Source organism: Anguilla rostrata, chromosome 3 (genome assembly GCF_018555375.3).
Source record: "Anguilla rostrata isolate EN2019 chromosome 3, ASM1855537v3, whole genome shotgun sequence".
Classification (NCBI taxonomy): domain Eukaryota; kingdom Metazoa; phylum Chordata; class Actinopteri; order Anguilliformes; family Anguillidae; genus Anguilla; species Anguilla rostrata.
Window position 1 is genome coordinate 29,047,927 of NC_057935.1, and position 12,401 is coordinate 29,060,327.

Genomic DNA, 12,401 nt, shown 5'->3' on the forward strand with positions numbered 1-12,401 from the left:
TATACATGTGCTAGGTCAAAAACTTCTTGACCACAAGTTCATAAAATCTAAGGGTGGATATGTAGAACTACTATAGATGTATGAAGCAAAAACTAAGCAGTGTACCCAGCATCTCCAAATCTATCCAAAATGTCTAAATTATGCATTGCTGTAAATCATAACATATCCATGTATTTCACTACAAATCAACTGTTTTGACTCAAGAAAATCACTGTTGCATAATTTTCAAATGGGAATTACAAGCTTTCAGTCAGTACAGTGGTCTAAAATAGCTAGGTGTCCAGAAACATATCCAAAATCTCTCCAAAATTGAATAAAATGTTTTTTTGTCCATTATAAAGCATATAAATGAGCCCCTTATGAGGGTTTAAGATGAAACATTGCTATCAGATTAAAAAAATAATGCAAAAACATTGTCACACAATGCGGTACAGTACCTAAATGTGTAATAATCAACTCGTGTGTATTTCTATACTCTGTACTCTCGTATGTTTTATTGTATGGGGATGAGACAACATGAGAACAATTTTCACCCGTCCACCACGTTTTGGCAATGTTCCAGCTCTGACGTCATCACTGTTGCATGCTTCACAAAAACTATTACACTTCCGTCTAACGCTTACATTACAGTGTGAAATATTTACATTATATAACACCACTAACCTATTTAAAAATACTCAATTTCAAAAAGAACGTATATAACCGAAATATTTTGAACGATAATACTTACATAGCAATGGTGAAATCTCCTCTATGTTCAGTAGATACAGACAGAGAGACAGTATCAATTATATTGTTCTATTCGCTTCTGTTTTTCTCCAGAAAACGATGTCAGCTAGGTCTATCAGCAAACATATGGCTTAGCTATGTTCAGAAGTCCTCAATAATAATAGTATTTTCCAAGAAATTACGAAATATCCTTGAACATGTTTCGTTAGGTGCATCGTATTTGTCTGCTAACAGAGTGTGATTGCGTAAGTGAATGCTATGCTAAGAATATTTTCTGTTACGCTGACCTATAAAACGCTATTCCGAAAGCAGAATTAGACATGTTATACATCGTTAGAAAGCTTATACTCTCGCCTACCAAATAAATGAATTCTAAATCTAGTCAGACTGTACTAAAAAGGGCGACGACGCTGTAAACAACAGGTGTGGTGTTACGCACAGCTATTTTGGAAGATACCCAGGCGTCACAGATGCGCCTATATTTCCCAAACGGATTGTCCAAGACAATATATGACCACGCAGTCTCAAAAGGGACATCTCTACACGTAAAACCAACAGTAAGGTTTTATATTTATTCAATATTTAGTCCCAGATATTGACTGTAGAATGACATGGTATCATTTTTAAAAACTTTTTCTTGTTATTTCGTTATTCAGTGAGCAGCGTTTTCACTGCTGTATAGGCATATCTTAGGGCTATTGTCGGGTTTATCTTGTTGCTATGACGGAATACGATTTTTTAGTGGTGAAAGAATATTTTTATGAATGCCAAGATAGACAATATTGTCCATTATGTCAAGGGTGGGGGGTGTTTTTTAGATGAGACTGCAGGGAGGGGGTGTGTGTTAAATGAACGACGGGAGCGACAATGGTGTGGCTGCGAAACTCCGTTTTCGGCATAGTTGTCATGTATCGTCTACTAATGAAACTGAAACAACGCGTTTCTGTTTTCATCTCACACTTTGGTTGCAGTAGCACCGAATGTTTGAGTTTAGTAATTTAGGCACGCGGGCGTGCCCACCACTAGGGGCTGTGCGCTAAGAGGTTAACTGATCCATTAGTCTACACAAACAGTAAGTGCAAAGTTTTGAAAAATGTAAACTTTTAAGAAGCAGTGCACCTGCAAAACAGATGAAGAACACCTCTGCCTGCATTGACAGTTAGCTTCAGTAACTTCACCTCATTAGCAGTGCCCAAATGAATGTATACAATAAGGAAGTGTGATATTTTACAGTGTTTTGTGGAGCTAGCTGGATAATTTGTTTTAGTTTTTGTCTTTGAATTTCATCAACCTCACAACTAGCCAACAGTCAATTAACCCCTTAGCGCACATGACAAATATGGCCAATCCTTGCCCATTTAGGGGGTACCCTATTTAAAGCTTTACAACGCCAGAGGTGAACACCACAGAGACAGAAAAATGGCTTAAATGAAGCAAGACGTGTACCATTTACAATACTAACTTAGATTAGTTTATATTAATAATTTTGGAATAAAGTGCCACAAATGCAATTGTCTAGGCAAAAAATCAAAAATGAATTTGCTCTTTTTTAGTTTGCAATGAAATACTGAGAGATTGCATATATACAGCAGGTTAAACTATACATGTCCTGGATCAAAAACTTCTTGACCACAAGGTTCATAAAATCTAAGGGTGGATACGCAGAACTACTAAAGATATAAAGCAAAAACTAAGCAGTGTACCCAGCGTCTCCAAATCTACCCAAAATGTCTAAATTATGCATTGCTGTAAATCACAACAATCATGTATTGCATTACAAATCAACAGTTTGACAGAAGAAACTCACTATTGCATCATTTTAAAGTGGGAATTACAAGTTTTCCATAAGTACAGTGGCTTAAAATATCTAGGAGTACTGAAACATATCCAAAATCTGTCCACAAATGAATAAAATGCTTTTTGTCTATTATAAAGAATATACATGCGCCCCTTATGAAGGTTTAAGATGAAACATTGATATCAGATTAAAAAAATAATGCAAAAACATTGTGGTACAGTACCTACATGTGTCCATTAACTCTCGTATGTTTTGCTGTTCTCTACAGTATGTAATGTTTCCTTGTATGGGGATGGGACGACATTAAGACAATATTCAACCGTCCACCACGTTTTGCCAATGTTCCAGTTGAGGTCATATCTGTTACATACATTAAACACAAACTACAAGCAAACCAACGAACACTTACGTTAGTGTGAAATATCCTCATTCTAAAATACCACTAACCTATTTAAAGACATTCAATTTCAAAAATAACGTATATAACCAAATATTTTCAGCAGTAACACTTACATTTGGACAATGAAATATTATCTGTGTTCACGTACACTCCTGAGCAAAAAAAATGGGCCAAGCCCAAAATGGAAAAATATTAAGCTTTTAATAGTCTTAACAACAAATCATTGGTCATAAAATTAGCAAGAATTAAACAAATGCACTCCTGAGACCTCCTGTGCCACCATTTTCACATTTACTATTGCTGCAGTGAACTGTTTGGGGAAAAGCTAGAAACAGGGAAATTCACTTATACAGTAGACAAATTAACAATGTCAAATAAAAGAGTCGATTAACTGTCGATCAAGCCAGATTGTACTACAACGTGTGGTATTACACACAGCTATTTTGGAAGGTACCCAGGCATCACAAATGAGCATATATTTCACAAACGGATTGTCCAAGACAATATATGACCACTCCGTCTGGAAAGCGACATCTCTACGCATAAAACCAATGATAAGGTTGTATATTTATTCTATATTTAGTCACAGATATTGACAGTAGAATGACATGGCATAATTTTGAAAAATTCACCTTGTTTATTTCAGTGTTCAGTGAGCAGCGTTTTTCACAGCTGTACTGGTATACCTTTGGCTACGGTTGGCTTTATCTTGTTGCTATGAGGGAATACAAATTTTTAGTAGTAAAAGAATGTTTTCATGCATGCCCAGATCAACACTATTATCCAGTGTGTTATGCGTGGGGGGTGTAGTTACAGATGAGACTGCAGGGAGGGGGTGCTTGGTAAATGCACAACCAGCGCGAAAATGGTGGCACTGCGAGACTCCGTATTCGGCATTGTTGTCCTGAATCATCCACGAATAGAGCTAGAAAGTTTGTGTTTTCAACTCATAATTTGGTTGCAGGAGCACAGAATGTCTGAATTGAGTAATCTAGGCACGCCGGCCTGCCGACCACTAGGGGCTTTGCGCTAAGAGGTTAATAACTGAATTAAATCAGTGGAAGGGCAAACTACAATCTATTAAAAATATTAGTTAAAAAATTGTGCCATCTTTCTATTTTACTATTAGTAAAATAGAATTACTATATAAGACATATAGACATTGTTTTATAAAAGTAATACGGCACAAAAACCAATGGTATATCATGAATATTTACACAGCGGGGGTTTCGCAATATTGAAAAGATTCTCTCACGTTTTATTCGTTTTATCATGTGATGTGTTTAGAACGTTTGGCGGAACAGAAGTGAATTGCCCACACTAAATGGAGAGCAGTGGCAATTTGGTTGCCAAAAAAAATGTGAAGGCTGCTATATGGCAGTATTTTGGTTTTGAACCAGACAAAAAGGGGGAGCCCAAAAATGTGGATGTAACTGCTACATGTTGTCTTTGTTGAGAACTGGTCAATCACCACCCAGCTCAGCCTGCATCACCCATAGCATCGACATCATCTGTTCCTGCCACGACAACCTGCAAAGTATTATGGGCAGCTTTTCAAGGTCCACAAAATATAAAAAGACAGAGTAAGAGATTGCACAAAGGCAGTGACCTGCTATTTATCCAAAGATACAGTTGCTTTCCACACAGTGGAAAAAACGTCTTTCTTTGATATGGTTAATACATTGGATAAAAATTACAAACTTCCTGGGAGGACATACTTTTTGTAGATTGCGATCCCAGAGATGGTGTACGAATAGATGTGAAAACCTTGGTCCAGGGGACATGCTACTCTCTAACGAGAGATGCGTGGTCAAGTGTCAACATGAGACTGTTTATATCATTGACTGCACACAAAATTAAATGGAGCTGAAGTGCCAACAAGCAACTTTCATGTCGAAGTACCACACAGCCGCTAATCTTGTGCTCCATGATGTTTTAGAAGACTGGCAACTTCATATCCAAACGCACTCATGCATTACAATCAGGAGACCAGGGATTGCCATTCTCCATGAAGCTCATAAACTCCTGTTATTACTCGAGGTATTGCAGTTTAATAAGCCTCTGGTGCCAAAAAGCAAATTTCCCCATTGAAGTCCATTCAAAACTATGAATTTACCCTGGCCAAATCAAATTATTTTGGACAGAACATTTTATCTCTAAAATTTCTTCACACTGAACTAATTACGCTCCAGGCACCAATTTTTGTTGAGTTCCACAGAAGAAGATATAAGATTTATTTAATTCCAATTTGGTCCGCATAGTTTTATGTCACAGTGGACGCAGATATATCAGAATATGCAAAGTAATAAACCATGACCTAGAATAACATGAATCCACCGCCATTATTGCTTTACCGCCATTTAGCAGACGCTGTTGAGCCGTGTCTGAGCTCCCGCAGCTTTTTCCATTATATCTTTTTCTGCTTTCTTTCGCAGCTTCTGCTGCAGTTTTATTCATTTTTTTAAAAATTTTTTATCATTCTATCATTTTATTCCATTTTATTTTATTAGCTTTTTTAGTTTTTTTTCTTGTACACAGCCAGCTTTGTCTAGGACTATTTCCAACAAAAAATGCCTCCCCTTCCCTCCCCACCTCATTGCTCGGGCTGTCTCCAGTTAACACAAAAGATCACTGAACTTGAAGGAGGATGAGCAGCTTCTGGACTCTCTGGTGACACCGGCCTCTCATGTTGCAGACAATGACACCACTCTCCCCTGGCTCGGTCCTAACACCACGGGTGAGCCGGCACCATCCACCACCTCGTCTGCTCCTGTGGTGCATCCCTGGCCCCGGCTCGGAGCAAAACCGAAGACCCTGGTCTGCTCCACGCCCTCTGGTCCGGAGCCTTGGGTCGGTGTCCGGGGAAACAGTCAGCGAGGAAGCAGTCACTCCTACAACCTACAACCCGATGCCCCTCACCGAGCCTTCTTGAAAAATACCCTCACGTTCGTAACGTTATAGTCCATGTTGGCACAAATGATACCTCAAAACAACAATCGGAAATACTGAAACGTGACTTTATTCGTCTTTTTAACTTACTCAAGTCCTGTGGCAAACATGTTTTTATCTCTGGTCCAATCCCTACTTTCGGTCGGCTACTGGGTCGTTTCAATAGAATCCTCAGTCATCCTCAGTCTCCATACATGGCTACAGTCTGTATGCTTGTCGCCCAATATGGTTTTTATTGACAATTTCATCTTTTTTGGGAGCGCAGAGCCTTTTACAAGAACGATGGAATCCACCCCAATGCCTTGGGCGCCAGAAGCCTTTCCGAAAACATTTTTACTCCGTCCAAACCTCTGGACGCAAGTGACTAATTACTCACCACGCACACCTGGACTCAACACCGGTCAATAATCGGCACTCGCTTTCTTCCCCACATCGTTGAACCACTACCTCTTTGAGTAGCTCCCCCAATCATTTAATCCCTGTTCAAATTGGAAACAAAGTTCGTGGAAATCCTAATTGCTCTGGGGTTAGTATTAGCAACCTGATATCAACACCGGTTCTAGCCACAGTGTTAAGACAAAGATTAGATAAGCGAGTCACAGTAAAATCTTCCAATCCTACTAATGTGATTCACATTCCCTGTAAGCCAAGTATCTCAGGCCCTGCTCCAACAAACCTAAAACTAGCCCTATTTAATATTAGGTCCCTGTGTAACAAGTCACTTTTAATCAATGATTTTATAACCTCTTACAAGCTTGATTTTATGTTTTTAACAGAGATTTTGTTGAACACCAAGAATGGGAATGCTATTCTTATTGAATCCTCCCCACCAAATTTGATATTTGAGTTTGAAGCACGACAGAACAAAAAAGGAGGGGGTGTTTGTGCCGTTTTTAGAGATAGGTTCCTTTGTAAGAAGTTATCACTTGGAGAGTTCTCATCCTTTGAATATGTGTCCTTTAAAATGGAAATGAAATTCTCTCAATGTATTCTATATATAGTTATATACAGGCCACCAAAATATTCTCCACATTTCCTTGATGATTTTACAGAGATGCTTTCAATTATCTGCACTGAATTTGACTGTGTAGTCATTATGGGTGATTTTAACCTCTTAGCGTAAAGCCCCTAGTGGTCGGCACGCCGGCGTGCCGAGATTACTAAACTCAGACATTCGGTGCTACTGCAACTAATGTATGAGTTAAAAACAGAAACGCGTTGTTTTAGTTTCATTAGTAGATGATACAGGACAACTATGCCGAAAACGGAGTTTCGCAGCGCCACCATTGTCGCTCTGGTCGTTCATTTAACACGCACCCCCTCCCTGCAGTCTCATCTGCAACTATACCTCCCACCCATGTCATAATGGACAATATTGTCTATCTTGGCATTCATAAAAATATTCTTTCACCACTAAAAAATCGTATTCCGTCATAGCAACAAGATAAACCCGACTTAGTTCAGCAATCTCGGTACCCCAACCACTAGGGGCTTTGCGCTAAGAGGTTAAAATACCAACTTCCGGTTATACCCCGTCCAATTCCGGTTTAAGCCCCGCCCATTCCAAGTACGAATACGGATACAGATAATTTTGTTGGTTGAACAAATACAGATACAGATAATGGTGTACTCGCTCATCCCTACCAAGTAGTCATATATTGTCTTGGACAATCCGTTTGCGAAATATACGCGCATTTGTGACGCCGGGGTACTAGTCCCTCCAGGATTTCGTGGAGTTTTTTTGTGATTTTTGCGATCAAAAATGCTTGATTTTGCAGCAGCTTTTCTAAAAAATTGCGATGCAATTTGCTAAGTTTTACGTGACTTTTTTGCGGTAAAATTGCGGGAATTGGCAAAAATTGCAAGTCGAGGAATAAAATTGCAATTTTTTAAAAAACTACTACATAATGAAGAAAGAGTCATGTAATCACTTCCTGTGATAATAAGCATACTGCACATCACAGAAATAGCTGGAAATATTTTAGTTTTCATCTTTTTTTATTTTCTGAACATAAAGAACCATGGGCTCAAAGTTACAAAAAAAATTGAAAAAAAAAAAAAGCGACGTAGCTTTACAAAATAGACAGTCTGTGACTGCAATAGGCTATAGAATACATAGGCTACATCCTCTGTAAAAAGTGCTTTAAATGCTTTTTAAATAATATTAATTCAACACATAATGTATGCACAAAACAAAGTGCAATCTCTTACAACTGTGATTCAACGTTATTGAAGACTCCATTGACACATAAGTAGGCCTACTTATGATTACTTTCCCTAATCATTTTGTCATGCATTTCTTTAAGACTGCAGCCCCTACAGATGCATTTGCTACGTAGCCTATTTTTTAAATATGCGTTAAGGCATATATACGGCTCTTTATACGGCTCTGGATTTGGACATTTAATGCGGAGAAATCGCAGGAATTTTGCAAAATTGCAAGCTCCCGCAAATATTCCGCGATTTCCTGGAGGGACTAGGGTACCTTCAAAAATAGCTGTGCGTAATACCACGTGTTGTTTACGTCGTTGTCGCCCTTTTTAGTACAGTATGGCTTGATTGACAATTCATTTATTTAGTAGGTGAGAGTATAAGCTTTCTAACCATGTATAACATGTAAGTATTACTACTCAAAATATTTCGGTTATATGCGTTATTTTTTTTAATTGAGTGTTTTTAAATAGGTTAGTGGTATTTTATAATGAGGATATTTCACACTATAATGTAAGCGTTCGTTGGTAATTTAGTAGTTTTTGTGATGCATGCAACAGTGATGACATGAGAACTGGAACATTAACAAAACGTGGTGGAAGGTTTAAAATTGTTTTCATGTCGTGACATTCCCCATACAAGAAAACGTACGACAGTACAGAGTATAGAAATACATACAAGAGTTCATTATTACACATTTAGGTACTGTACCGCATTGTGTGACAATGTTTTTGCATTATTTTTTAATCTGATATCAATGTTTCATCTTAAACCTTCATAAGGGGCTCATTTATATGCTTTATAATGGACAAAAAGCATTTTATTCATTTTTGGAGAGATTTTGGATGTTTCTGGAACCCTAGATATTTTAGACCACTGTACTATTGAAAAGCTTGTAATTCGCACTTTAAAATGATGCAACGGTGAGTTTCTTGAGTCAAAACAGTTGATTTGTAGTGAAATACGTGAATATGTTGTGATTTACAGCAATGCATAATTTAGACATTTTGGATAGATTTGTAGACGCTGGGTTCACTGCTTAGTTTTTGCTTAATAGATCTATAGTAGTTCTATATGCCCACCCTTATATTTTATGACCTTGTGGTCAAGAAGTTTTTGATCCAGGACATTGTATAGTTTAACCTGGTGTATATATGCAATCTCTCAGTATTGTAAATGGTACAAATGTCTTGCTTCATTTAAGCCATTTTTCAAGTCTCTGTCGTGTTCACATTTGGAGTTATAAAGCTTTAAATAGGGTACCCCCTAAATGGGCAAGGATTGGCCAGATTTGGTATCTGCGCTAAGGGGTTAAAAAATGAGAATAGTTATATTTAATTTGCTCTTAAATTGTGTTTCAAATGATGCTGGTCAAGATGAAGTGGTTATGAAGATGATAAACATGTCATTTACAAAGATGAGGATTGTATGAATAGAACACATAAGCCTAATTTATCAATATTTTACGTAAATTTTAGCATTTTGGCCATTTATTCATTATTTCTTGGCTAAATCATAGTTCAATTTGCTCAGTAAGCATGAAAATTTGCCTCTGTGCTGTGATAAACCGGGCACAATGGCATAGTGGTTAGCACTGTTGCCTCGCAAGAAGGTGGTTCTGGGTTCGAATCCGACATCGAATATGACATCTTGAATAATTTTCACCTTGTACTGCTTAGATTGTCAGTGCCCAAGTTCAGGATAGCAGGACTAACAACATTACACTACAGCAAATTGTATCAAAAGGTTGTCTTTGCCCAGATTGTACTTTTTCCTGTAAACAATCAAAACGAGCCAATATTGCACTAGGTGACTAGTCATACTTTATTACAATACATTGTTCATATGCATTGCCAAAAATATAAAGCACATTGCATGTTTCCATTTGAATAAAGAATAAAACTCAGTATTGATTAAATCTTTTGCTTTCTCTCATGCACCTTAATTCAAGTCAAAGCAAGAAAATAAATCAAGTTAATTATATTAGCTAGCTGTTCCAGTCTGCAATAGCTTTTCACAACAGTGCATTATGCTTGAGATCAGGGTCACGCTAGCTAGGAATAGCTAGGAACCGTAGGGAGGTCATTTACGTATTTAGAAAGCTACAATTGAATCACCGATCTCCTTTAAACAACAGTAGCTAGATAGTAGCTGGCTCCCATAACACACTTCCTGACCGTAGGATTTAAACAAGTCAGAAGTTGTGGCTAGCCTGCGAGCTAGATATTACTTATTACAGCCGACTGCCACCAAATGTATCATTAGGAAAAGCCATCTACAACTGTTCTACTGTCTAGCTAACTGGCTGGGGTTAGTCAGTAAGACAGCTCGATAGCTAGCTTGTGAAACCTAAAAGTTACTTAGTGAGCACTTAGTAAGCTAGCTAACCACAACTTCTCATTGCATTTCAGTCTAGCTAGCTCGACATAGCTTTTTCATAAGTAGACTATGTATCTAGCAAGCTAGCTTATGTAATGTATTGCCGAATGCTTCTATAAAAATATCAACTACCTTATTTATTACTTTCACTTGCAGAGATGATAGAAACCATATCAGAAATGGTCACAATGGGTCCTGTAGCTAGCCAGCGAAGCCACAGTCACAGTTCAGTGGCCGCAGTTCGTCAGACGATTTGAAAGCTTTTTCGAAGCGCACCCCCACGGGTTAACATAATTTCTCTGCGTTTACTGTTATCCTTAACGTTTAGGTACCCAGTGCACATGCTCTGGTGCCAATGACCCATAGTCAAACATGGCTGCGTTCATGAACTGGATTCATGCACCTTCGGGCAGCTCCCATAGGAATCCATGGAAACGGTAAACAGAAGCCGTCCCCAGTTCTTGTATATCTCGATGATTACAATGGGCAATGCTGCAAACATCACTGCTATCATCAGGAATCAGAAATGGCCATGGCTGAATTTTTTTGGTCCTAATTTGTACATCACCATCCTTGTTTGATATTCATGAATAAGCACATTCTGCTTTATGCTGATAATGTTGGGGACAAAGACATATTTCTTGATTTGGCTCTGTACTTTCACAATTTTAGATGTGTGCTCAAACAATTCACATGTGGTTAAAGTGCAAGATTTTCAGCTTTTATTTAAGGGCATATATATACACTATTGTTTCACCATGTAGAAATTACAGCACTTTTTATACATCCATTTCAGAGCACCATAATGGCTTCACAGACATGTCTGATTAGTCAGGCATGTTCACTTGCTTCCTTGGTGCAGGTATAAAAGAGTTTTCAGTATCTAGTCTTGATTCTTTGCCTTTGGAGACTGTTAGCGGTGTTTGTCAACATGAGGACCAGAATTGCTCCAATGAAAGTCAAGGAAGCCATTATAAGGCTGAGAAATGAGGGGGAAAAAACCGTCAGAGAAACAGGCCAAACCTTTGGCTTACCAAAATCAACAGTTTGGAACATCATTAAGAGGACAGAGAGCACTGGTGAGCTCAATAATCCAAAGTCCATTTGTCCATTCTCTACTTGGTTTGACCCATTGCTTTGGGTTTCATGGTGTTCACTTGTCTTGTTGCTCCACATAGATCACAATAATTTATTTATTCTGGCATTCCTCTGATACATTGTAATAAAATAAATAATAACTTCAACAAGGTCACATAATTGCCAACTTGGTGGAAACATGGAATGAAAATGGTATAAGCACATACCTATTTTTTTTTTCTTTCTGCCAAAACTCCTTTTTCCTATCCAAAAAATGTGGCATAATAATTTTGACAGTATTTTCAATTAAATCGGCCTTACTACATTCCAAGATTTCAAAATCAATACAATTTACCAGTGTTTTCCTCTTTCTTTACCTACACCTAAAATCTCCAATGCGGGCTTATGGAGTACCCTAGGGATCACCTCTACCAATTCATCCATTGCATAACCTTTTAGATGCTTAAGAAGGTGAAACAAGTTTGCTTCCTCTATATAAGCTCTTGGTGCTAACAACAGTTTGGCAGTGGGACCTGGATATCATGGGGGAAGGAATCAGCTAGGACGCAATATGGAATTTTACTTCTGCTTCAAAGAATCTGAATCACCAGTCAATTCATTCCAATTTTGTACAATGACTGTACCTGACTCCCCGTAAATGGCATTTCATCTACGTCCGCGCTGCTCTCTAAGTGTCATGTGCACATTTGTTGTCAATAAACATACAGACACTTGCTAATATGGTTGGCAAGGCTTACAGCTCTGCATTCTTAGTCCTGGCACCATTAGATTCTCAAATGCATTGATATAATTGATATGGAGCTCTCTACAGCTCACATTTATGGGTCCAGGAAGGTA

The 12,401-nt window shown here is 38.1% G+C and overlaps 1 protein-coding gene and 1 long non-coding RNA gene across 4 annotated transcripts in view; one reads left to right on the forward strand and one right to left on the reverse strand.

Annotated features, from left to right (window-relative positions):
• LOC135252006 (uncharacterized) overlaps positions 1-12,401 on the forward strand; it is a 364,708-nt gene that overhangs the window by 238,375 nt on the left and 113,932 nt on the right. The gene's annotated exons all lie outside the window — the stretch shown is intronic.
• The window catches only part of dcbld2 (discoidin, CUB and LCCL domain containing 2), a 93,775-nt gene that overhangs the window by 2,591 nt on the left and 78,783 nt on the right, over positions 1-12,401 (reverse strand). Inside the window, exon 15 of one of the 3 annotated variants that reach the window (XM_064329879.1) lies at positions 1,773-11,445. The exons of the other annotated variants lie outside the window; for them this stretch is intronic. Coding sequence (XP_064185949.1) covers positions 11,438-11,445 — 8 coding nt within the window. The 3' untranslated portion in view covers positions 1,773-11,437. Of the gene's footprint in view, positions 1-1,772; positions 11,446-12,401 lie in introns of those variants that run through there. 3 annotated transcript variants of the gene reach the window in all.